Source organism: Acanthopagrus latus, chromosome 5 (assembly GCF_904848185.1).
Source record: "Acanthopagrus latus isolate v.2019 chromosome 5, fAcaLat1.1, whole genome shotgun sequence".
Lineage (NCBI taxonomy): Eukaryota > Metazoa > Chordata > Actinopteri > Spariformes > Sparidae > Acanthopagrus > Acanthopagrus latus.
In genome coordinates this window covers 17,746,630-17,774,547 of record NC_051043.1, presented here as the reverse complement: position 1 = coordinate 17,774,547, position 27,918 = coordinate 17,746,630, and the positions used below count along the sequence as shown (strand labels likewise).

General features: G+C 41.9%; 1 protein-coding gene across 3 annotated transcripts in view; it reads right to left on the bottom strand.

Moving 5' to 3' along the window:
* The window catches only part of ksr2 (kinase suppressor of ras 2), a 91,331-nt gene that overhangs the window by 24,750 nt on the left and 38,663 nt on the right, over positions 1–27,918 (bottom strand). For 2 of the 3 annotated variants that reach the window (XM_037099531.1, XM_037099533.1), the window contains 6 exons: positions 17,648–17,820; positions 4,317–4,386; positions 2,834–2,917; positions 2,423–2,508; positions 1,775–1,795; positions 1,367–1,476 (listed from right to left, as the gene is read on the bottom strand). In XM_037099531.1, the coding sequence (XP_036955426.1) occupies positions 1,367–1,476; positions 1,775–1,795; positions 2,423–2,508; positions 2,834–2,917; positions 4,317–4,386; positions 17,648–17,820 (544 nt within the window). The remainder of the gene's footprint in view (positions 1–1,366; positions 1,477–1,774; positions 1,796–2,422; positions 2,509–2,833; positions 2,918–4,316; positions 4,387–17,647; positions 17,821–27,918) is intronic. The other variant, XM_037099532.1, reaches the window with a different exon arrangement.

Sequence of the window (27,918 nt, the reverse complement as noted above, 5' to 3'; positions counted from 1 at the left end):
AATGAGCTCCTCACTTATCTGTCACATCTGTTCTGAAAACTGAACCTCCGTAACAGGTCTCTTTGTTAAAAAAAACACATGCTTTCTACATCCCCAGCCACTGTCTAGACTCCAGTCCTATTTCAATTCAAATATTGGCTTAATGCAGTGATTTCATAATAGAGCCTAATCAACCACAAATAATCACCACTTATAAGAATCTGAGGAAAAAGCACTTAATTAATTAAATCGTCTGAAAATGTAATCCAAAAGATGGGAGCAGACATTACAGCAGTGTTGTGGAAGAAAAGATAGAGTTTCTCCTGCTCAGCAGCCAAGTCTTAAATCTCAGACATCAGAGCATTATTGAATGATGACAATAATACAACAAAAATAAGCAGGACAGCACACGTTCTAATCTAATGGATTATCTTTCTTAAGCAAGTCTCAGCAAGCCAATTTTCACAACCCACTGAAATAAAGCCAAATCAGTGGGTGCCCTGAGGGTGGGCAATCAATCGTAAGATTTAGGTTTTGTTTTGATGAATGGCCTGGACTGATGAAAAGTGTATGCAATTTGGAATTTTATCTTATCTGCCCAAATAAAATGGAAATCATCATCCGCCGCAGGAAGCGATCAATCATTTGAAAAATGAAACCAGAAAGAAGTAACTTTTATCTTCTTGGTATCTTAATCTAAACATTCACATATTCACCATGCTGGGTCACGTGAGATATTATGAAAGGATTAAAAAATGTTGATGAATATTGATGTTGTACGACAAAACGTGAAAATCTCTTAAGGTTATGTTCAAATTCTGTTGAATTTTGATGATTTCCACATATAACAAAACACTTTACTATGATGCTGTCATGTTAACATATATGATGTTGAAGTCTGTCTCGTCTCAATAGTTACAAATATGACAGTTTGATATTGCAGAGAACAGCAAGACTCAAATGTAAAAAATAAAAAATAAATAGATTTCCACATATTCTGGTAATCCTTTAACATCAGTCGTGTATTTGTAAAGGTGTTATTTGTCTTTTCTGTTATTTTTACACACGTTTTCTTTCTGAGCGTTCACATTTTGGTTAACAAGATTCCCCATCACTGTGTTACCGCCACAGGAATCCTGTGATAAACTTTTTTTCGTCCCTGGAACTGAGAAATTTTTAGATGTGCTGCAAAATATCCGATGTATGACAACAAATCCATCTGTGCAAACATCAATACTGCCTAAGATATTTTCGTACGGTTCCATGATCCCCTGGGACAGACAAGGATGACTCATAACCATTTTCCTGCCCCCAAAAATGGAGGAGATGTAATATGTAGGACAGGTTACACACAGATTGTAAGACACGGCTTATTTTTATTACTCACCTTGTTGATTTTGTTGGTTTTGGGGAGCGTCTGACTGATGTGCAGGTCTGTGTACCTGAGCGGGTTGTTGATGTCACATGGCACTGATTCGGTCCGTACCAGACGAGCTACTATAGAAAAAAAAGGCACAGGGGAACGATGAAGCACTGCGGGAGACTGAAATTAAAACAATACTCGCCTAATAGCTTCAAGAAAATTAGAGGGAAACTCTTTCTCTTTATCATGGCCTGCTTCTCATGTGAAAATGAACAAACTGCCCTTTCTTGAACACCATCCATCTGTTATCGCATACAGAGACTTCATTTTAAAAAAAAAAAAAAACCTTCCCTAAGCAAACTATGTCATTAAGAAAACTGTCACTTTCTCGGACTAAAGCACTGTAGAAGAAGTCTAATTAGTGTGCTTTACCTTGAGTTGTTCCTTGGTGGTCTTATTTGGAGGAGAAATAAAGGGAGGGTGAGAAGAAGAGAGAGGACAGCAGAATCTCAATTCCAATAGCAGATAATGGGAATTTTTGAGTACAAAAAGTGCAAGTGCACTTCTGTCAAACCTTCATGGCTTAATTAATTAGCAGGTAACCCTCTATCTGTCACAGGCTCTCTCACTTTGTTTTTAACGGGGCCTTGACTGAAAACTGAGTTCAGTTTGGGATAGTTTTAGACATGGCCAGCATTCAAAAATAAATACCTGTTAGCTGAATTAGACATTATATTACTTTTGTTAACATTTTCAAGGTATTTATTGACAATCGGCAGCTAGCTTAACATTAGCCACAGTGACTGCACAGAACACCATGGCAAAGGACAAAACCAGCTGAGTCCTGAATGTAGGCGAAGCTAACAGCAGTTAGCAACAGTGTGACATTAGTTACTTGAATGTAATTACTGAATTTCAAATTACAATCAACAATGTTCAACACTGACAATATACTACTCTTACACAGAGGGATATAAAAGTAATATATATGAATATCCATCATGAAGTCACTTGGGTCATTTCATTTGTAATACATTCAATATAACACCTTGCTCATAAAACTGAAAAAAAAAACCCTACCTTTGAGGGATTCTCGTCCGCCTCGCTGTATGATCAGTAAATGGCAAGGTGGGGCTTCTTTGGTGCATTTGTTGTGGCACTTCAGCCTGAGTGCACAGAAAAAAAAGAACAGGAACTCTCACAGAGTGTTCACTTGTCGTTGTCAGATTATTTACACAAGGATGAAACCGTTCAAGTGGGAGCATTAACATGTAGGAAAAAAACAGACGAGAGATGCTAATTGCTAACTTATTCAAGTGGCATGAAAACAAAAGGGTTCGGGTCACCTGGAAAAACAATCAAATGGGAAAAAACAAACAAAAGACAGGCAAGAGGACACACTGACTTAATGGGAGACATCTGTGATCGGACACAAATCACTCCAGTGCAATCTATATGGTACTTAGGGCAAAAACCAATGTCCGTACTTACTTGCAGTTTTTACATTTCAGTCCAAACAACATTCCTTTTCCACATACTATGCATGTCTGGGACATCCAGTACTTTGTGGAAAACCTGCAGGCAAGAGAAGAGAGAGGGAGATAAGGTTGTTAAGCCAGGACACCACTTTCAGCTTGCACATCTACTATATATGACATTTTAGAGCTGGTGTTTACCGAGATAACATTGCTTCTGACTTTTTTACCTTTAACAGTCTCATTGTGACAGACAGCTTTCACCAACCAGGGCCTCACATTCCCTGCATAACCTTTTTGCAAGGGCAATAGATGCCCGGAGGAGCTGCTTCTGTGAAAGTATTTGCTTTCCTAATCTCCCTCACCTGCTGATTTAATTATGGCCCATTTCATTTTCATCTTTCATTGACCCTGTGCGAATGAACATCTTAACGCAGACGCTCGGCAGCGCAGGACAGAGGCCACGGGGTTTACATCAATACAGCGATCAGCCCGAGTGATGGGAGCTCGGAGGCCTGTGCCACTCCTAAAGGGTCCGACACAGTCTCTTCTCAAACAAACAAATCCACATTGCGCTCCGTGGTAGCAGCCAATTCCCTGCGTAGATTGACTGGGAGGTTCGGGCACGTATGCGACCATTGGCAGTATTTACTGATGCGATGCCTGGGTGCCAGCCGAGCCGCTCGCTGGCTAATGGCAGGTGACTAATGTATTTCGACAGAGTCCAAATCTCTTTATTAAGGCCCCTCCTTCACTTCAATTGAGAGGCATGACTCAATTCAACACCTGACACATATTTTTAGCGGACTCTTCTGTCAGATATGAACAGCAGTGTGACATTAAGGGCATACTCTGCATAAAGTAATGTTCTGTCTGCACGGCAGAGGCTCTAAAGCCAGAGCGGCGCATTGTGTGCCAGCAACACAAATGCACTTATCTTAACAGGCCAACAGTGCGATCAGGGGCACACATTTGAAATATGCAAAACTGGCATGTCGAGGAGCTTTTTGGATGGAATAATGGCATTTCTCTTAAAACCTGCCTTAATCTTCAAACAACTGCTCTATAAATTACACTCGCGCTCGGTTCGGCTACGTATGACGAGGATCCGGGCCTCTCTCTCTCTCTCCACCTTGCTGACTTTCAGCAGGCGAAAACACCCACGTTCTGGAGGTTGCCGAGATCCCACAACTAATACGGTATTGTTTTACTTTTCAGATCACTCGCGTTCAGAGTCGAGCAGGTTGAGAGAGACGGAGGAAGGCAGACAACGAGAGGATGAGAATTGAGATGAGTTATGCAAGAGGCCCTTTTTTTAATTGGACTGGCATTCTAGGACGGATGAGTTTATGAGTGCAGCCAAACGCTCTCTCTCTCTCTCTCTCTCTCTCTCTCTCTCTCTCTCTCTCTCTCTCTCTCTCTCTCTCTCTGTCACACACACACACACACACACACACACACACACACTCAGTCACCCACACACTTTCCTTCAGGCCTACCTGTGTTTTATTGAGTTTCCCAGATCTCTTCGGGGAATCTGCGGGGACCAGCGAGGCACTGAGAGAGTGTCTGAGGAGCAAGAGACAGGAGGCAGTAACATTTAGTTAAACAGCATGAAGTGAGAGAATGTCTGTTAGAACCGACCACACGTCTTGCATTAAACACTCGATTTAGCACATATGGGCAATGGACTGACATTTTGGTGTTGGATTTAATCAGCTGTTTGTATATCATGCATATAGTCATGAGTCACTGTCAAGTCATTATTGTGAATGAGATGTCCTAGATAGATAGATAGATAGATAGATGATAGATAGATAGATAGATAGATAGATAGATAGATAGATAGATAGATAGATAGATAGATAGATAGATAGATAGATAGATAGATGATAGATAGATAGATAGATAGATAGATAGATAGATAGATGGATGGATGGATGGATGGATGGATGGATGGATGGATGGATGGATGGATGGATGGATGGATGGATAGATAGATAGATAGATAGATAGATAGATAGATAGATAGATAGATAGATAGATAGATAGATCTAGTATGCTCTCTCAAGCCTTAGGGCTGACAACATGTGACAATCAAAATTGTCAAGGTCCTGTCTGAATTGTTTGCATGTCTAGATGCAGATATTTCTGCATAATGAGGCTACTTTGGCGCTACCTGTATTCCATTGCGAGGCACTCTCACTTCAAAAAGGTTTACACAAACAAAAGAAACACGCTTGGTCCATTAGTGCTCGCAATGACTGAGCGGCCCAATACATTTGCGCGCCACCCCACAATACCTGGTGAGAATGGAGGCACACACAGAGTCGGATGTGCGAAGGCAGCTCCATGCGTGGGGATACGGACTGAGATGATGATGGGCTCGCCACTGATAATCCAACAATGAAAATATTCATGAGGAAAATGCTGACAGAGTCACAGGTCATTATGCAAGACCATTTTTGTTTTCAGTGTTTTGTTTCAAATTCTGCAGAAAAAAACCCATATTACAGGCCAGAAAACTGGGATCAAATCCAACGCAGCAGCAGAAAAACAGATTCTTTTTTGTATTCAGCACTGGGGTTGTCGCAGATCAACCAATCAATGACAATTTCTTGAGCCACAAAACGCTTCTTTTAAATATACGGTGGAACTCTCCGACATCTGTAAACGGACTTTGAAAATCAGCACACTATCCCTTTAAAAGTTACCCGTCATACTTGAAGTGAAACAGGCTTATACTCTGTTTGTAAGCAAACACACACTCTCTCATCTCTCATCGTCTCTGCATCTTTTTGGCTGACAGTTCCGATTTTCAGTTGGAACGTGTGTCTTAAGAAAACAGCACAGTCAATCAATGTGCAGCTTCGAACTGACAAAAAATAAAACTGAAGAGACAAGGAAATGATGGAGTCAAATATGCAATAAGGGAGATGTTTTCTGGAGACCTTTGTGCAGATTTATTCACGAGTACTACGAATCCAGGAAGAGGGGAGTAGAGGGGACCTGAGATCTTTGTGTGCAGGTAGGCGGAGAAATTGTGAGAATGAAGAGAGAAACACAAGCAGGAAAATGATGCCTCGAAGTGCTTTCTTCATCACTGAACTACGCCCTGAAAATGGAACCCTTGTCCAAGCCATGCAATGTTGAACAGGACAGAAGAGGCTCACTGCAACTATAAGCAGAGAAGAGCAAGAATTGGTCTGGTTGGGGCTGTCTTTGTCAATTTGCATATTCACTTCATGATGTGTTTTTACGTGACAGGAAACAGAGAAACCATTAATGTTCCTCCTGGAACCCTATATTTAACATGAGGAATGGAGCTCTTCAAGTTTCAAAACTGGCAAATCATAAATCAGAAGAAGCTATGTTCTTTTTGTTTTTTTGGGGGGGCGGGGGGGTTTCAACAAGTGTGTGATCATCACATTCCCAATTCAAGTACAACAAGTACAACACCACCACCCAACCAAGTGGAAGTGGAATTTTCACTTACAGCACTAATGACGTAACTGCCAGCAAAAAAAGGAAACCTTCCTGTGACTCAGAAATTTCATCCTGTGAGGGGCTCAATCAGTCCTATTAATTGATTTCGGGGCAGAGTCGTTGACTGTGCTAATCTCATGGCCCTGGTGCCATACAGCATTTCCTGGTTCCTGAAACACCCTTCCTCCTCCTCCAGTCCCTCCAGAGGCTTGATGTCTTCTCCCTGCACTCCGATGCATCGCTCAATTACACTCAATCAACCTGATAACTCAATACGGAGGGGGAAACTGACATCATCTGCTTCTTGTCGGCCTTGTTGGCGACTGGCAGATGATTGGACCTGTCAGTGGCGCGGACAGGGCTATCTGTCATCGCGTGGGCCTGCTGTTGATGTTGCTGTCTGTCTTCTTCTGTCTGCCAATCTTTGATGATCCAACCACCCTCAGGCAAGGGGCGTGTAGATTTATGTCAGTAAATACTCATGAGAACAAACTAACGCTGACACACGTGCCTGTCATGTAGAGCCTCAGCATGAGTGATACCAGCGGACACCTTGAATTATTGGCATTCTCCGTAAAGACTGGCCTTCAGAGGTAAGAGCTTATTCACAAGTACGATGACGAAAAATGGAGTTTGAGTTTATAATCTCTTTTGTTGTATTTCGTGAGTCGATGTGGAAACATATGTTTTGGTGTTCTTGGTGACCACATACTGACACTCAACATTCAACTATCTTAAATATTGCTCTATATGGTTTTCTCCCCAGTCGTTTTCAATGGCAGAGGTGGACCCCTGGGATTGAAACAGCGCAAGCACTTAATCCAAATAAGAGCAATTTATTTTATGTCATTGATATCAGCCTCATTATTAAATGTTCACGCTCTTTGCACCATGTCAGAGCTGTATTAACTTACTGCTAATGCAAAACGCATCAGCCTACTGTCTCTGCTTCGCACTATAAGCTTTCAAATGACAAAACACTGGGTGGGTTTTACTGTTAAGCAGTCACAGGGAGGGCGTTTGTCATCATGGCTAACGATCAGTTGTCAAAAATTCATCCACAAAACAAGAAAACTCACTTCACATTCACTTCTGCATTTCTCCTCCTCAGTAGGTTGTTAAGAGCTGAAACCTCAAATATGCAATTTTCCTGCTTTATGCTCTTCAAATCAATTCAAATCATTTTCATGTACACAGCCCCAAATCACAATCACGTTCCCTCAGTGGGCTTTAAAAAGAGTACAGTGAAGCGACATCCTCCGTCCTTGGATTTGTCATATTGATAACAAAAAACAACCTTTTAATGGGGGTGGGGGTGGGGGGGATGGAAGACACCTCAGGAAGAGTCACAGAGGAGGGATCCCTCTACCGAAGTGGTGCGCTAGTGTAAAATCACTACTCCCAGCATGTGCAGCATGGTATCAGCTCCTGGTTGCAAGTCCTATCGATTTCATCTTGAAAGCAGCTTTAGATTAGTGGGCCACACTGCCAACAGATGCACGACCTTCTTCTTCCTCGCCACTCTGCAGATACGAACCGATCAGTATGATGCAATCCAAAAAGGGAGCATTTCCTCACTGTTTTGGGAGGACAGGTTTAACACCTCAAGTTAAATCATAATAAAGGCCTGGTGAGATTATCTGGGGCCAAAAGGACAATTTACACCCACAGGATGGAGATGAAGTCTGTTTTACAGATGGGAGAAATCAAACCTAATCATCAAATTGATATCGACTGGTTAATGGCTGTAAACACATCAAACGGCCTGTGAGCAACACCCCAGTGTGAATTTCTATCTGCAACAGCCCTGACACCGGCGAATGGGACTTTGAAGATTCCCCCGTTTTTCTTTCCATGGGGACCTGACAGATAAGACCAGGGGCTGTAAATCTGCCTGCATACCAAACGGAAATGCCTCTACCTTTGCAGCAACCTTTAAAATCAGTATGAAGTGATTGTTTTATTCATTTGACATTATGCTTTCAACATAGTTAAACATAGTTAGACAACATTCAGTTAAAATTCTTGCTCAAAGTAAATTAAATCCCATTGTTCTAACATCTTCGCAGCCAGAGTTATTCATTCAAGGTTAATAAAATGTGACAACTACTACCATCTAGTCACCATGTATAGATAATTGTTTCTGCAGTTATACTTATGCAGACTGAGGAGACAGGACATATCTTATTACAATTAGTGAAGGAAATGTTGTAGTCATAAAGTTAGGAATGATTTACTTGTTGTTTAAACAGTTTTTTGACATTCTTCATGATAATTTACCTAAAAGAAGAATTCACTCATATAAATGTTTTGTTTCCTAGTTTCTCTCTTTTTTTGTTTATATAGTCTTAGTTCCTTAGTTCCTTAGTCTCTTATTTTTTGTATCCCTTTTTTATTTCTCTAAAAGTAGGTTAAACCATCCTCACAAGCTGCAAATATAATAATAATAATAATAATAATAATAATAATAATAATAATAATAATAATAATAATAATAATAATAATAATAATAATAATAATAATAGTCTTATTGACATATATGATTAGTGACTAGAATCGATATCAAACTGATTATTTCCTCCACCATTCTCCATTTCCACATTCAAATCACTATCATTTATATTGCCTGTATACAGTAACTGTTCATGTCTGATAATCATTTCACATAAATCATTTGTATTAATATTTACCCTGTTAATAAACATCTTCATTCAGACCCAGTTGTGGTTCTGTGTATCCATCTGAAGTGGATAATGGAAATCAATCAAGGAAGAAGTCACACTTTTAGATCTTTGGTTGAAAACTTAAGAAATTGTTGATTTTTATTTAAACGTTCCTCTTCAGAGGTGGTGCCTCTAAAACGAGCGCAAAAGCATTGAGATTACACTCAGCGTAGTATTTGCTGTAGTATCAAACCACCTTTGATTACCATGGTAACCACAGGTGTTGCCTACACAACCAGGACTAGAATCTGAAAAGGATTAAAGCGTTAACACCTCAGGATCACGTGGCACGGGCAGATTTCCTAACCACCTAAAAAGAAATACCAAAATAAAACCAAATACATAAGCAAGGGAGTGTATTTTATGTTCATAGTATGCGTGTGTGCGTGTGTGCGTGTGTGTGTGTATGAGACAGATGAGCCTGCAGGAGCCGAGAAACAGTAAGGCGCCAGACAACAATGTCCTCCTCCATCTTGTCTGATTGGTCTCAGTCTAATTAAGCTGGGGCCTTCCTTTCCCCTCCGCCACTGACCGATCATGTGACACATAGCAGGCCATGAGGTTGAGTTGTGTGTGTGTGTGTATGTGTGTGGTTTAGAGGAGTTGTATGTATTTAAGTCCAAAGCATTTACCATCCAGGTCATGGTAATGCTAAGTGCTGTGTCGTAGGCAGCTGGACTTTCAGTTTCTTCAAGACGTTTCACCTCTCATCCAAGAGGCTTCTTCGGCTCAAATCCACTGCAGGGGAATGGCAGGATTTTAAACCCTGTGTGGGAGTGTCCTTGTAGAATCGTTAGGGTCACGTGTGAGTCGTGAGATTCAGAGTTATCCCTCAACCATCGGGCTGAGACCATGCCCTCTAGGGCAGAGGGGAAGGAGAAAGATGTAAAAGCTTAACAACACCATCATTCCCTATATTACAGGAATATCTGAGAAACTCGGGAGGATCTTCAGTAAACATCAATCCTGGTTCACTTCACACCTAACAACATCCCAAGGACAAAACACCCAGACATGAGCAGAGTAATGGAGTTCATGCTGTTCAATGCAGCCAGGACTGAACAGATGTGTATATTGGGGTGAGAAAAACTACTTCTCCTTAAACCAATGGCTCAACACACAAGGCCCAACCCCTCAGGTCAAGACTTTGCTGTCCGCTTCAAAAATCAGAAAAGAGATAAATCATTCCTTTGAGGACAACAATGTTAACAAATTGGCCAGAGAAGACAGATGTTTTAAAAGAGGAGTAAAAGAATAACCATCTTTGAACAGAGGAGGCGGCCTAAGACACATCACCCGCCTGCAATGATGTACTGAGCTCTCTCAACTACTCACACTTGGGCTCATCTAGCCCTAGCAACCCACATGAAGGCTGGCTGGGTCAACGACTTTGAAACTCGGAGCTCACATGTGTCCTTAGCGACTCTGTAAGGACACTCCCACACAGATTTTAAAAGCCCGCCAACTCCAGTTAGTCAGAACTGACGAGGCCTTTGGATGAGAGATGAAACGTCTTCAGGAAATGGAAAACTTTTGCACTTTTGCAGCGACACTTTGCTTTGTACTGCTGGAAACAGCTCTTTTGGCCAGTGACAGGATGAAGTTTGATGCTGAACTGTTAGGCAAACAGCTGTTAATGCTAACATTAGGTAGGGACTGTGCATTTCCCCATTTCTTAAGATAGTGGTGGGGGCCCTAACTTTCTGGTGCTATGCTGCCCCCAATTGGTTTGGATTATAAACTCGACAGGTTGCCAATTCTTACAAAAAGCACCTTTTAGAGAGAGAAATGTAACTACACTGAGAGATGAAGGGGTACATGTTTCTGTCTTTGTGTGGGTTAAACAGAGGGGGGTGGGTGTGGGTGTGTTTGTGTGTGTGTGTGTGTGCAGAGAAAAAGAGACTGCTTGAGTCTAGGAGCCAATCTGGAGCCAAATATAGTTTTTTTGACGCTAGACTGAGGTGCTTCTCCAAGTGATTGACTGCTATTCCCTATGGAGAGAATTGTTTTATAGCAGGTAAAACAGAAGTGGAACGAGTGACGATTAAAACAACAAAACACACAAACAATGCCAGAAAAATAAAAAGAACACATCAATTGTAATTATTCTCATCATACACCTACTATTGTTATGTAAGAATCATCAAGGTCCTCCGGCTTAGGGCAGAGTGTAGCACCTCAGCACTTTAGATAAAAGCTTCAGTCAAATGTGTGAATGCAATCAATGTCATTGATTGGCGCTACATCAGAAAGGGATAATCAACAGCTTGGAGGGTGGAAACGCTAAACAAATTCAACACAAGAAGGCAGCATGTCGATGTGATAAGAGGCTGACATGATTGAATATATGGTGGACTGTGCAGAGCAGCAGCAGAAGTGAGCAGGACTGTAAAAAACGCGTGGGCGTTTGCTGCACAATGTTCTGCATTATAGCACATGAGTGTTATATGAGCGATACATTACAGGCTGCTGCTCACCCGTATCCTCATTGTTTCTCATCCGGGGGTTTTAATGAGACTTTCCAGGAGGTGAAAGTGCAATGCTGAACGAGTATGAGTTTGGAGTGGCAGCAAGAAGCAAACTAAGAGCAAGGGTGGAAATAGATCAGATGGTGTTTTATTTTATCTTATTCTTTTCTGTCCGAGTTTAAGGAAGAGAGAAAAATCCTCCGATGAGCAAGAGACAAAGCCAGGTTGCTCAGTTGCCATGGCAACAGCTACACGCCGATCAGCCTTTTTTGCAGAATATTGTGCTGTCATCTTTGACGAGCAAGAACACACATGCGCGCGTTTACAGATAACCCACATACACACACAACCGCACGCAGTCCGTACAATTAAACCGACAGTAGCAATCCGAGCGCTGGAAAAAATAGCAATTATGTTGGATGAAACAAGTGTCTCCGCACGGCCGTATAGATAGTGGGATTCTTTCAACTGCCTGGCTTTAAGTGTGCCAGTGAGACACAGGGAGGAGGGATGGGAGAACAGACGATGCCCCGAGGCCTAATGGCTCGATAGTGACTTCCTCAGTAGGAGAACTGAAATGGCTCGGAGCACGCAGACGAGTAAACCGGCCAACAGACGGAGCAGGTTTTGGTGGTGAGGATGATCTGACGCTACAGAGGGCTTTCGTGTGCGCAAAGTAGTAGTGGACAACATACTTTACAAATTTGCTGCCTCATTAGAACTTTTTTTTCCCCCGAGTGTGGCTCCATCTTGTATCAAATTATAACAATGGCTCGATAAGGAACGCAAAGGTGGACTGGAAGGAGAGGTGGGAAGCTCAAACATATATAAATGTACCGGAGCATTCAGTGCACCATGACCAAACAGTGCCGTGTTCTACAGCACGCAGCCTGCCGACAAACAGTGTGATTCAGCTTTAGTGGAGAGTTCAATTGTGTTAATATCTGTTGCTTTGTTACACTACCCTCCCTGCTGGTTGCAAATTAAAACAAACAGATTTGATTATCTAAATTAATAGTATCTGGGAGCAGAATTCGCAAAATTCCTTGCGCAATCAGTGGCAGATATTTTGCACAATAGCAAGGCTTCCATGCAGATGCAGTAGCAGCCAATGTCAGACCTGTCCTCCTTTCCGAGGAGCAAACACAACAACTGTTGACCAGTCCAGCTCTTTATCAACGGGTGTTTATGACCTCCTCAGCAGGGTGTCATTAGCCGGAATGTGACTTGAGCTTGATGCGAGAGCTCAGTCAGTGCCAGAGTCAATAAAATCCCGCTACGAAAACATTTTCACCCAGAAAACTCATTCCAGGTCCTCCGATTGTATAAAAGATACAGAGCAAAATCCAGAAAATCACATTATAGAAGTAAAGTTACCCTTTCTTGGGGCATTTAAGAGCTACGATTTCATATTTTTGGACCAAAGTATAGCTGCAAAGTTTAATTTGTCGTCTTTTAGCCAGTGAACAGTGGTCAGAACAAGCTCAAATCTCAACAGGTGAGATCTATCTGCTCTATTATTTCTTCTAGTTGAGATAGAAACTGCATATTCAGCTTCTTTGACATGTCAACATCCATGCCCTCATCATCACCTAGAAAAGCAGAAAACAATTGCTGAATGATAACATTCTCAAAACTGTGCATCTTGCTGAAATACTGAATTGACACCAACCCCGAATATTCTCCTCAGCCAGCTCTTTTTCCTCGCCCGGTTTTAAATTTAGACGTTATTTGTAGCCATTTTTATTTGCCGATTCTCTAAGGGACCTCCATTGTGGTGCCAGACTTGGTTGCTAGGAGATCCGTGACGCAACTGCAAAGCGTCTATAGCGAGGTTAGGGTGAGTGGGTGACGTCACCAAAACACGTCGAAATAAACAGAGTGCACAAAGCGCATGAAGAACATTTAAGCCATTTATATCCACAAGCACACACTCACAGACTCCCACACTCCCCTCCTCTCTGCATCTCACACACTCACAGACACATACACATCGCTTTTGCGGCAGGTCCATGTGTGTTGGTCGAGTCCCAGGGCTGGTGCTGGTCCTCCGAGTGGACGCAAGGCATCATCACAAGTCGGGGCGTCTGAGCTGAAACAGCCTGAGGCGCTGGAGGTGAGCTGTCCATGGAAAATGTCCCTCTGTGGCCACCATAACTTTTCACATTTAAAACAAAAAACCACAACCCCTGGAGCAAGAGCAAAAACACTGAAAACTTACTACTTATTATTCAACTTGACCATGAGGGTAAACAACAAGAACAAAACAAAAAAAAAATAAAATTGGGATGCTCCTTGCTTGCAAAGAGTGAAATTATTTTTTTGAAACAACAGATATTGTGCAAGCAGGAATGCGTTGCAGAGTGACCATGCCGACAGTGTTCATGCATCAGGAGTCTTACAAACTGCTTGCAGTTTCATAAGAGTTAATACAGGGAATTCATCAATGAGTTAAAGAGGTAGATATCAACGACCCTGCGCACCTTTACAGGTATTCTGGACAATAAGAATTACAGTAATGCCCAGGTATAATCTATAACTTAAATAACAAGTGCTTTCTATTTAGGTGAAGCTCACTGTGTGGACGCCTACGCATTAACTGAGAGGGAGTCTATTTAAACAAAGTAAGTGTGAGTTTACCATGTGGATGGTTTTAAAGGAATGTTCTCAGGATCAGTTATCAGGACTGGGCTGCTCATTAGTGTGCCACATAATGCTGTGCAGTCAAAAGCGATGAGCGATTCCTGTTTTCCTTACGTTAACACAAAAAGGCACCATTATTTATCATTTAGTCTATCATGGAGACGTGAAAGCAGAAGCCAGCAGATGTCAGCCATCAGCACATCTAAACCGAAACATCCTACATCCTTTCTCCAGAAGCCAACTGTGTGTCTTTTGTCATCTAACATTCCCAGACTATCATAAACAGCATCTCTGGATGGAAAGCCAAACAAACTCATCGGAAGGCTGTGACGCTCCAGCTCAGACTGGACACTGACTCATCCCACGCAGACAAAGCTTGGTCACCTCAACCAGTCTTGTGTCCCCTCCCCTGTGTTTTTCATTCAGGACGACTAGAGAGATGAGCGATAATGCTTTGGGCTGCAGGGCCCTGACGTACGAGATGGCAGTGACACCATAATCCCAAACATAGACCCTGCACAGATGTTTAGCCTGGCTTACCGGGTGCACACAGGCTTGTCCGCATGACCACACACAAACAAACACATGGGCAGCTGCTAAAATAGGAAGATGGGACCCCCGGGGCAACTTTATGAGAAAGAAGAAAATGTCTCATCCTCAGGTATTCATAAGTAAGCACATTAAACACTGGCCTCGAATGTTTCACTCTTCTATTTTTGTATTGATAAGCCTGTTTCTTCATCACGCACACGTCAACTGGAGAACAAGATAAATAAATCTGTAGCACTAAAAACAAAAAAAAAAACGGATACAAGCGGCCAAAATGAGTTTGCTCCACAGGGTGGTGGGGCGCTCCCTTAGAGATAGGGTGAGGAGCTCTGTCACCTGGGAGGAGCTCGGAGTAGAGCCGCTGCTCCTCCACATCGAGAGGAGCCAGCTGAGGTGGCTCAGGCATCTGTGTCAAATGCCCCCTGGATGCCTTCCTCTGGAGGTGTTCCTGGCATGCCCCGCCGGGAGGAGACCTCGAGGAAGACTCAGGACACACTGACTATGTTGCTCGGCTGGCCTGGGAAAGCCTTGGGATCCTCCTGGAAGAGCTAGAGGAAGTGTCCGTGGAGAGGGAAGTCTGGGTGTCCCGGCTCAGACAGCTGCCCCCGCGACCCGGCCCCGGATAAGCGGAAGAAGATGGATAATTACTTTATTTAATCATTGGATATGGTTTTAAATTCTCGGGATATGGCACCTTTGCAAAAAAACAAAAAAGCACTTTCCGCCTGAGGGGCTCAAAAGCAAATGCAACTGTTAGCGCTATGACAGTAAAGGATATGATCACATTACTTCCTTTGCCCCCTCCTTACCCTATAGGGCCACTGCTGCTGTTAGGAAAACATAACCAACAAGAACACAAAATGTAGATAAGGCTATACTTAAACAGACATCCCTTGCTTGTTGCGTTCAGCGTTCAACTGCAATCGACAACAGCAAAAATAAAGTTCTGAACAGTCTAATCTGTATTTGGGGGAACTGTAAAACATGCCCTGGGGGCTGAGCCTCATAAACAGGTGAGAGATGACGTCAGAGAAAGCGTGCCCAAAAACTTCTCCCAGAAGGCCTGAAGGAGCGAACGGAGCGGTAGGACTCCTCCAACCTTCAGAGCTGTCCACAGCCGACGGCTTATCTTGGGTTTCAGGTACACAGGCAGGTTTCCAACCCGAGCTGTGATGCCCACCGTGTCTAATAATGCTTTCTGGTACAGCAGGATAAAAAAAATGAAAGAAAATACACAACATGTTCCTCTTACGTAGACGGAGAGTTTTTTAAGAGTTGGAGGATAAGCAGTCTCTGGCGTAGCCTTTGGCTGAGGCTGTTAACTTGACCGCTTCAGTTCAGTGGGTTGTCAGTATACACTCCCACACACGTACATGACTTCACTGTGAATGACTGGAGGCCCGAGATCATTATTTACAGCTCTCTGATGAAATATGATGTATTTAATCATTGAATATCCAGATTTAGATATCTGACCCTCTATTTCCATCCAGGGTAGAGAATTGCCATCATTACAACTACAGTCCTTGTTCTGAATAAATACTTTAGGTGTCAATTTGTTGTGTTTTTTTTTTTTTTTTACTAATATTCATATGTTGACACGTTATCCAATAAGAAAAAGTGATGCATTCAAATATTCAAAAAAGGTCAATGACTTCGACTTAGCTGCTTCTGTATAACACAAACATTTTATTTTTTGTTGTACGTTTTTGCTTATCTTTTTACAACCTGGACATAAAGTAGATATTTGTTCTAATGACCTATTCTCAAGGACAAGTGTTTCTTTATTGATTAAAAGTTGGCTAAAATGATAACCAGGCTAACATCAGCTTTAGTAACTGATTATGTTTACTGCAGATAACATATGTATATATTTACATTTTCATAGACATAACAAAATTGAGTGAGTGCTCCATAACAACTGCTTTCAGGATGAAGTTTGAGCTGTTGCATGTGCGGGATACCCCAGAGACTTACTGGTACCTGTGAATGTGGACTTGGTCAACATGTCAACATTGAACTTTATAACCATCTGCTGGATTTTAAGATGCATAGTATGGCATTATTTTCACAGTGCCAAATTCTCTTTCTTGCAACGTTAACATGAATGAAAAATACTGAGAGTATCCAACGCGTGCTAGAGATCCACTCCAAAAGCTTCCATCGAGTTTCATGAAAATCAGCCCAGCATCTTCTAATTCTACTGACAAACAAATAAAAAACCATAATCCCCTATGGCAGAGATCATAAATGCACATTTGTCTGCAGTGTTACTTGTAATTCACACATGAGTCTTCTGTCTTTTGCATCCTAATTTATCTGTCCTCACACTCGTACGGTGTGTGATTATTCCAGTCATGCCTCCACCAACAAATATGCACTGTCGTGCCCCACATACCTGTTAGTCGAGGTCTGTAACTATTCACAACACTAAGGGACAGCCATTCATCTCCCCTTTCCTTGACAAACCTCCATTACTCCCCATCTCCTCCTCAGTATAATGGCTTCCGCAGAATGCCCGTAATGCATCAGCCAATAAGGCTGCAAATGTGCAGCAACACACCACCTCCGGTCATTATGGCACGGCCTGATTGCTCATTTGTTGCTCTTTCCGACACAGCTGTACTTAAGTGTATTCTAAACAAAATGAATTAAGGTGTTAAGAATGTTTATGGGTTCGAGCGCTGTGTGGTGCTATTCAATTCTCCGTTGTCTTTAAAGAGAAAATAAAGGCTAATTTAAGCCTAAAAGTCAGACCTAGTTCGGTTTTTACATGCAGAGTGCACCAGACCTTTTAACATAGGAGAGAGCAGAATGGCAACCCAGAAATAAGACATAGCCTGAGAACCAAATAAGCAGATGTCAGAATAGATTAGAATATGAAAGAGATATATTAAAGGCGTTTAATAAATCATGGATGCCAGAGTGTGAGCTGATTAAAAAAAAGAACATTGCACTTACTTGCAGAGGGTGTTTCAGCATGGACAGGAGGTGTGGAGGGGATGAAGGAGGGGAAGAAGAAGGATCGCAGAGATCGTTCAGTGTGGAGGGGCGAGCGCTGCGTGGGCAGATTCTCACAGCTGCCCACACTGCTGTGGATCTTAAGGTTCAAGGGCTTGGTCTTCTTCTTGGCTCTGAGGGAAACAGGATACAAAAAAACAAAAGAGAAAAAGATGACGATGACAGATTAGTGCTGTAGACAAGCTTAACTGTACCAACAGTATCAAATATCTGCACTGAATGAGAAAACATGCAACAAAATGACAACAGGATGAATTGTCAGCAAAACAACAAGTATTTCTGCTTTTTTTTAACCACATTTTAAAACAACGTTTCTTTTCAGTGAGAAGTCAAGGTGCAACATCTTCAGTCACAATCACACAATTTCTTCACCCACGACGGTTCAAAACGTACACAGACCATAATGCGATGCAGCTGCAATACATTCGAGAGGCAACGTGACTCGTTATGGAAAACCCTCTGCTTATGCCAGTAACCCTTATCCCTCAGCCTACACACACTGTGACCCACAGCTGAATGCAGCACATTCATGCTGGCTCTCGGAGGGGTAGCAACGCCACTCTGGTGGACAACAAATGGATGAAAGGAAATGAGAAAGGTGCACCAGGAGAGGTCGATTACAAAAACATAATCGCAACATAATTCCCTGGAAAGCAGTAAATGTCTGTCTTTAGTATAACTAAATCTAAAAGGTTTCCAGACTGTCCATTACACATGCTACTAAATCCAAATGAACAAGATCTGATTAACTTGTAATTTTGCACTCTGGGCGTCAACAGACTAACAGCTAAACTGTAGGTGTGATAGCATCCTAAACCACAGTAATTATGGTGTACTATAATGACATAAATAGGGGATTAAGTGATCATGATACAGTGTGTGTGGTTAGCTGTCATGTTCGTAATTCTGACTACAAAGCTAATGGCATCAGGCCAGAAAGAAAAATGCTGACAGGGTGAAAGAGGACGCATGATAGAGAGACAGAAAGAAAGGAGAAATGTAATTTGAAATGTAACGTCACGCATCGTTTGAATCATCAGCTTTTCCTCTCTGAGTCAATGATGGATTTAATTAATTGTTAGATATTAAGTTGAATACTTCATATGCATATTAGGTGATCACAAAGCAACTGAATTGAAAATTGCTACAATTGCTTGTAGTTAGCGCCTACAGTACACCTGACAGATTGTTACAGACCTAGGATTTGTATTTACAACAGTGGTGCTGCACTTGAAAACTGCAGGGGGTGTTAAATTGCACAAAATGCCAATTTCTACATACCGTTTCTTCAAGATTCTACATACACGCTTGCATATCTATGAGGCTGCACTAAGGCATGGCAGAGCTTTGAGCTACATGCTGACATCAGCATGATAAAATGCTCAACACGTAGATGCTAATCAAGTATAATGTTTACTATTTTAGCATTAACCATTTACATTTACTAATCTGCACAACGACAGATGGGCATGTCAATAGTTCAGGTTACCGTCACCAGTCATCAAAGTATTTTTTTGAGGTGTAAATTTGTTCTGATGGTGCTGATATTGAAACTCCATGGGTCGGGGAAGCTGTTACAAATCATTGTGAGGGGGACACAAATGTTGTTGAGACAGTAAAAGTCAGTCTTCCTCTGGACACAACAACTTCCATAACAATCCATCCAGTAGTAGTGGAGTTATTTCAAGCCTGCCATCCCAAGAGCCACAGTAATAGCATGTTAAGAAATATAATGCATTGATACTACTGCACCTTTGTTACAGTGGAAGGAATTATAGTGGCATTATTAGCAGTATTAGTAATGAGTATTCAGTTTGCAGTTGTTTAGTAGCTGTCATAATATTCCCAATACCCAAACAATGGGTGCGTATCATTTTTTAAATTTGAAAATACTAAATAATAGCCAATACTTTTTTTATATACAGTATTCCTTCCAGGTTTAAATACACGATTTGTTAAACTCAACCATGAAAAGTATTTGCCTAGAGAAAATCTCTGTTCCAGCAACTTCTAATCAATAAATATGAAGAGAATAAGTGGTGTACTATATCAAGTTAAAGAAGCAGCAAGTAAACTTGGCAAACTCTCAGAGAAAGACAGGTTTTCAGGTTGACAGCCATTAGTTCCTGTAAGTCTTATTGGTTCTTGAGGAACGTTCATGCGGCCTGAGGATATGAAAGCTGCTCAACCAAGTGAGGAGCACTGAGAGCTTGAGCGTGTGTTTGAAAGGTTTATTTTGTGACAGGAGTGATGAGATCGAGCCTTAATGAATTCCCTCTTTGGACTGAGCTGGGGGGGGGGGGGGGGGGGGTTTTAACACCTAATACCCTACAGCTGTCTCTGTGGTTACAGTTCCACTTTTCTGCAAAAGCTTGTAAATTGCTTGAAAAACATCTTTTTAAATAAATTTCGTGTCAAATCCCAAGTCACCAATAATTTCACATAATCACCGGCTTGTGTTTGTCAGCCTGCTTATGTTTGAGAGACCTGTCATTTGTGAAAAAAATGATTTTGAGATAATTAAGCCTGTGGTGCAGATTATCTTTGTTAGCTTGTCAGACGGCGCAATTTGTTCTTGTAAAACCTTTGTGTATTTCAGTATGATATCACCTGTGACTACACAGATCCTCTTTAAAACCGAGTGAACTAAGTGACACAGCCCACACAGATTGGGTCATTTTGATGAAAAAACATTTGATTTGATTTATCGTTTATAATAATGTCTTGACCAACTTTTATTTCACGGATTCTTACAACCACCGATGTATTTATTATGAGTGAAATTGTGGATTATCCAGCTAACGCTGGGTTTAACTCAGGTCTTATAGTAATTGAGAACTTGTGGCTCACATCTGGCAAACAGGAGCAGCATTTGTCATTGCTGGTTCCTGCGCAGAGCTTGATAAACACTTGACAAAAGCCTGACATCAGTGTTAGTCACGCCCGTGACGCCAATTGGCTATTGATCGGGGCCCATTGGATTGTCTGCTTTTTTTCAGGCAAGGAACTCCTGTTGCATGTCATGAGTTGTAGTGTTTTTGTTAATGCGGGCAGATGTTAACATAAACTTATCGGCCTATTTTTGAACTACTACGATGACAGAAAAAACAAAAGCCATGAAAGGAGCAAGGCCCAATAAAAGCTCATCAAACAATGTTGTTGTTGTAATGTCAGCAGCAGGTGGGTACTCATATTCTCTTATCGCCTCAGTGACTTTGGCAAATTGGCACAAGTACAAGCACCATATGCAAAATTAGGTATTAGCAGTGTCTGATATATATCCATAGATGAATACACAACTCAGTCGTTTATGTTGGAGAAAACTATAAAATGGGAGTATTACTCTCCAAACATGTACATGAGGTCGATCCTCCACTCAGTTCCCTTGACCAAGGCACTGGCTAAGATCTGGAGTTGGTCCTTGGGACCCATCACCAAGTTCTGAGGGTTCTTTTATTAACATTTTGGGGAGTGGATTATTGATGTTTAATCACAGTGGACATTAGAGATAATGACTGCTCCTGAAAATGTAAGTGAAACTGATATGAATTTGTGTTTCATGTCTGCGTGTGAGGGCCCTTAAACTCTCCGGCGCTCCCCTCGAGGAGGCTTTTAGCTTCGTCCTGCAGAATGCCTCAAGTTGGGCAACATCAGATACTGTATGTATGTCGGTAAACTGAATTGCAAGCTGATGTCTGAGGGATGAACAGACACAGACGCAGCCTAGACAGTGAAGGACAGGTCAAAGAAAAGTGAGTGAGCCAGACCGACAGGAAACAGACCACACTAGGAAAAGCTGTACACAAGAACCAATGAAGAAAAAATATGTATGACAGACAGAGCGAAACAAAAGCCTGACCAGAAAAACAGAGCACAAACAAGAGCAGTCCAATATGCAAACAGAAGGGAAGATATCAGTGGACGTCCAGGCAGGGACAAACCTGGAAGTGGCAGGCGAGAAAACATGAGAGAGTTTCTCCATCGTAAACAGACTTTTTCAAAAACTTGTCAAAAGGCTGTGAGTCCCAACTTTTCATGCAAAGTAACACTCATGAAGTGTTAAATCCTGCAGGAATTTGTCCTCCCATGTTAGTTTCTCACTCCCTAAACTGAGTCATGCAATTAGACCTGTAAACCAGCCCAGCACTTCACTCCCATCTCCTGCAATAAGGAAGCAGCCTGCAGGTTATCACTTCTCCGTCATAGAGCTTTTGTCAGCTATTCCGATTAGCCCACATTATGCCATTTGAATCTAAATTAAACCATTCATCTCTCTGTATGCATGCCTTTATCCTCGCGCCGAATGATTTGTAGATGCTCAGTGAGGAAAAAAAAGTGAAAATGAATGTGGAGAGAAGGGAGAGGATTCCCAATCTCGGTTTTGAAATGGCTGTGAAGGCGGGCGGAGGGGGAGACTGACAACTCCACAGTTGTCAAAGCACCTATTCAGATACCTTTTTCTACTCAGCATGTAAAAAGTTCAGGGAAAGAGAAACTTAAAGGAGACGCGATACAGAAAGACAGAAGAGGAGGGAGGTGGGTGACTTGTCAAGTGTCAAGAGAAATCAGCGAGGTGTGAATAGTAGAGCTGTCCTTTGATCTCGCCTCAGTTTGTACATCACGAAGCAGTTCTCACAGATGGAAATCACGGCATGTTTGTGTCACATTTCAGATAGCATTTCTGAGTCTTTTATCCCACCAGGTCTTCCTTACTGAGTAAACAGGAACACTGAAGACGCTTTTTTCACAACATCATTCAGGCATTTCCACATGACATATTGTAGTGATTAAATAGCCTGTTGTGTCACGTTTATTACCTGCTGATCTGCTGATTTCTTATTCATATTCTTTCTCCCTGATACATCTGGTTTTCTCTGGAATTTAGAAAGGTGCAACATTTAAGATTTTAGTTCAAAGCATACATATATGAGCTAAACTTATCAACAGAATGTGAAGAAATAAAAGTTTTGACTTTATGTACTGTGTTGCAGAGTCTGAAGTTAGCATGCTAACCAGCTAGTTAGCCTTGGTCCAAAACTTCAGTGTCAGTGGTATCAACATCAGCACTCCCTCGGTGCCCAGAGCTCCAGTTCAAGCCTGCTAGCTGCACAGCTAACTAAGATGACTTTCTAAACAACAGCTACATATAGCAACAGTTAGCAGTTACACTATTGTCCCCCTATAGTAAATCTGAAATGAGTGCAATCTGTTTGCATAACATAAATTACTGTTAATCCAGCGATCATGGTGAGTCGTGGTGTTTGATGATAGCTTGTTTGTTCTTGCATCATACTGATCATCATTCCCAACTCTTCAAATACTGACACTTGTGGGCCACCATTCAAAAGTATTAGTATTAGAATGAGTTAGGAAAAAACACAGGTCTTTGACAATTGGGGAATTCTTACAAAGTAGACCCGTTAGGGCACATTATTCGAGGCCAACCGTTTGATTTTAAGTATCCTTGATAAATATGTCTTTTCCCCTCCACGTATGCGATCAGTGAAAATATTTCATTCATGCACACACATACACACATCTATCTGCCCACTGCCTACACATCCACTCCCCCCACACTTGCAGAGGCACTAATTACTGTGACACCTTCAAGAAAAAGTTCAGTTTGATCAAGGACAGAGGGGAGCACAGAACAGCAACGATCATTCAAATGACATACTTCCTTTATGATGACATATCAAGAGGACTTTAAAAAGGCAGGGTCATGAATATTGCACAGCTTTCTGCCTAAGCAGCTAGAAGTTGCTCACTCTCCAGGTGGCATATTACAACAGTGATGCTGTGATACTGCAAAACACTTGAGAACTGTTTAATTAACTCTTCTGTCCGTCTGGGAGAGTGAATTTTTTGCTGGATTCCAACTGCATACCTCCACTTTTTACCTCAGGAATATGCAAAGAGCTCTGCCGAGACCCATATGGCAGGAAAAGCACCCTGTTGCGTTTTATGCAAATGGACCTGTGGAATAATATCTCTGGCAGCCACTGCTCTTTGCTGCTTTAATAAAGTTGGTGGAAAATGAAATAAAGGTGGCTGGAATAATGATTACAAGAGGGAATTACTGTGAGCCCTTTGAGCTGTTTCATAGAAAGCAGGTTGTGTTGCTTTCAGAAGTCTGCAGTGTCAAGCCTGAGCTGAATAAAAGCTGGCAGTCTGCTGCCCCAGGTAGGCTTTTTATTTTTCTTTCCTGAGGCATTAAAGTAAAGCCGATGCTGAACTTAATCAAAAAGGAATTTATTGTTATTGCAAGGTAAGTGCAAAAATCAAAACATTCTCCTTTGTTAATTCCAAAACCAAATGCATTTCCTGAACTTTAAACTCGTGACTGAAGATTTTGTTCAGCTGACATTGGACAATACTACATAAAGCATGAAGGTTGATTTAAAACTTTGGTAAACGAGTCAATCCTGATGATAATCAGTAAAGTTTATGCTTTGCAGTTTCATGAACAATTAATTAAAGAGTACGCAAGTTTACGTACTAGCATTGTTGTCTCTTGATATCGGTAACTCAGATGGGCAAAGATTACAAGCAGTCAAGCGATCAAACAAGTGGTAAATAAAATGCTAGCTTTGCGTAGGAGAGAGAACAAATTTGAACTGTGACATTACACTCGCTTAAGTGTGTCAGCCATCAAAGTTTACAAATCAGCTTTAGTTTTTCAGTTTTTCCTCATGCTGGGTTTGGTCACCTTCATTTTCCTTAAACTGTTAGCTTGTTTAAATCTTCTGAGACTTTTTTGTAGCAAGGCCCAGTGAACAGCTATTTGGTGATTACGTCATCATACTGTAAGATAGAGTGATAATGACAAAACCTATGAAAATAAGACCTACATTGTAATAAACCAGAATTGTGCTTGAAAGTCAGATGAAAGCAGTGATGCATTTCTCGTCAGCAGCGTTGTAGCAAAAGTTTTGTCCTCGCTTCGCTGCCTAGCATGTATCATGTGTCTTATAACAAGAGTCTCAACCTCTGTACGAACACATCATCCAAGCAACCATGAGACACTTCTGTGCTCTCACTGCAGACGTCACTACTCAACATTACAGCACGTTTGTTGACACGTGCTTCGTTGGACACGGAGAGGGGCGTGTCTGTCAACCGGCGCGTGTAGGCGTATGCGTGCGTGCCCGCGGGTTTTGCTCGTTTGTCGCCGCCTGATGTCTCATCATGACGACGCCCGCTGTTCACCTGTTGAGGTGGTGGGATCACGACAACACAAGATTAAAAAGCTCTTTCTTGTTAGGTCCTCTTTCCCTGTCACCGGCTCCCACTGGGATATGGGTGGGTGTCAGCGCGTTGTCAGAGGACAGGACGAGGCACTGCGCTCTCTCCGTGGGGATGGGAATCTGGTACGTGTGCGTGTTTCAGGGGCTGGAAGCTGAACGTGATGCTGGTGAGACAGCAAGACGCCCCGAGGCAAACAAAGGACTGAAAAAGAGAGCATGCCTATGTGAGAGACAGAAAATGAGAAGGAGTGAGAGGGGGTGGGGGGACCTGATGACCAGATGGGAAGTGAGACCACAGGTTTAGGACCGGGGAGCAGGGACAGAGGAGTGACAAGTTGACAGGAAGGCGGACTGTGATATGTTGTTTTCAGTAGTTTCTCAGCGATGTGTGTCGGTGCACACTGACACTGCACAGCCTGTCTGGATAAAATAGTTTTTATTCCTTCATGCAGTTGCCAGGAATGACATGGTTATAGTGGGACAGGATTGTTTGTGTTCTAATTGTAAAGGTCATAGTAGCAGCTGCAAGAGTAAACCTTACTATAATCTCTCAATTGAAAATTGTTTTTTTTTTTATTTCTAAATCCATCAGGGTCAAAGTAAGGACTCTGCAGACGGTCCTTATTTAGCACGCTCCTCTGTGAATAAGCATGAGATACCAAGAAAAGAGCTTTCGCCCCCCATCCATGCATTCATTTGCGTGCCATGAATTTAAACTTAATTTGCGAGCCAGAAGCCAGAGGCAGCATCCTTTCATTACTAACGCTCTAGTCAAACATTCAACTCTCTTCAATGACAGGTATGCTCGGAGACTGTGGGTTAGACACTTGAGTTTCAAACAGCATACACCAAAGGAAAGCTGACTGACTTGTTTCGATTTCATCAGATTTCTTTCAGTTTTTTTTTTTGTTTTTTTTTTTTTAATCAGGTTTTCCAATCTAATAGAGGATCTAGGGTTAGATACATTAGACTTAGCAGTCTGCAAAACTAATTTCTTCCTCAATCTGTCAGTCAGTTGCAAGTCAGGAGATGAGTTCTCAGTAAGCCATGTAACGTGCAGTTAGATCAGGAATTAGACAAAAGGTTTGAACTGTTCTAAGACTGGCAGTGTGTACCGGTACATCAGACACTGCAATCTACTGCAGCGGTACTACTTAGATGTTTTCTTGTGTTTTTTAAACTTGATGGGTATCAGAGAAAACAGTGTACTCAGGACTAATGTACATGTGCAGTTTCTTCTGGAAGTGACACCTATACTTGGCTCGACATTGTAGCACTCCTCACTGTGCGACTGTCTCAGTAACAACAGCAAAGGGACACTTGATCTCACTGAGCCGACCATCTTTCCTCTTTTCAGGATGATCTAAGCGCCACTGTTTCAAAGTGTATAATGGAGCTACACCCCTGGTGAGCATAGGAAGCATAAGTGGAGAGCGAGGTGTTGTCATGGAGATGGAAGCAAGCATCTCTGCGCGTCAGTAAAACGGGATTTGGTTGGAGTTAAGCTGCGGTTTCGGCATGAGCAACTTATTCCAGTGCGCATTATAATGATATGAGATTCACACGTAACGCATTATTAAAAGGTTAATGCAAATGTTACATTTTGACAAAGCCTCCTCGGCTTTTTACAATAAAGGTTTTACGCTCGTTTTGAAATTGACTTTTCTGAAAAAATCCTGTAGACCCCCCCATAATTTTTCTCTCTAAAATGGCCGAGTCACTTGGTTTTGGTTCTTCTTCTTCTTCGTTCTCTACTTCTTCTTCTTCTTCTTCTCTGAGGTTTATTAGCAGTTGGCAAACCCCTGGTTTTGTTACTGGTTCACAACCTCTACTTCCTCTATTCTGTTTACTGTAACCATGCAGAATGTGGCAATGGTGCCAAAAGTGCACTTTGCAAAGCCTATTTAATTTGCTCCAAACCAGGTGATGAACATTTTTTACACTCTGCTTCAAATTTGCTCGAAAATTAGATGAAAACACGGCTATAGTCAGTCTTAAGTCTTGTGCATCCACAATATGGCCATGCAGCTTTCTCTGAAACAAAGTACTGATTCCTAAAACAAAACTCAATTTCTTCAAGCACCATTGTTTCGCAAATGGTGCCGCACATCAGGTATCTCCACCACCTGGTCATAATTTGTTGTTTGAAGAGACACCCTTTGGCTCCATACAAGAGTCTTCATTTGATAGCTTGGCTCAGCATGGCAACACAGCGATTCTTCTGTGTGGAAATGCTCTGAAAGCCCACAATCAAGAAATGCTGTGCAGATTAGCGGTGAAATACTCTTGGCATCCGACTCTTGGACATTTGCCACCGATGGACTGGATTCAGACACCGTCCTCGTGCCTTTTGGATATCCCAATGCACTGTTCTGTCTAAGTGTTCCTCATTTGCCTCATTTGTTTGGGAAGAATAGGAATAATCGCTCCTGAGGCTTCAAAATACAAACAGGTGCTCCAAGATGCTTTGTCTCCAGGCCACCAGGAAAAAAAAAACCAACTTGATATTGTCCGTGAATTTCCTTCTTAATTTTTTTAAACGCACAGTGAGCTATTCAGTGAGTTATGCAAAGTGTGTTTGAATTGGAGATGATTTCTAATAGCAACTGCTACTTTGCTTACTCTTTAAGAGGTTTCTGTCACAGCGGAGCCCGAGCAGCCGGCCCATCAGCACGAAGCAGTTCATCTGTCAGATGAAGTGTATTTGTGTGTTTCATGTATTCAAATGTACATCCACCATTAGTGACAGCAAACAAGGCTTCTGTGCCAACAATGCGATAGAAGAAAAGACACTTGAGTGTGTTGACAGCGCAGCCAAACATACTCAGGATGCTTCTGATTTCATTGCTGTTGTCAAGTTCAAGTTGTTTTGGTAAACAAAGAGTAAACAATGTCGTCTCAGATTGAACTCGGGATCAAACTTACTCCACATCACGTATGTGCGTGTATCATTTCCTGTGAAAC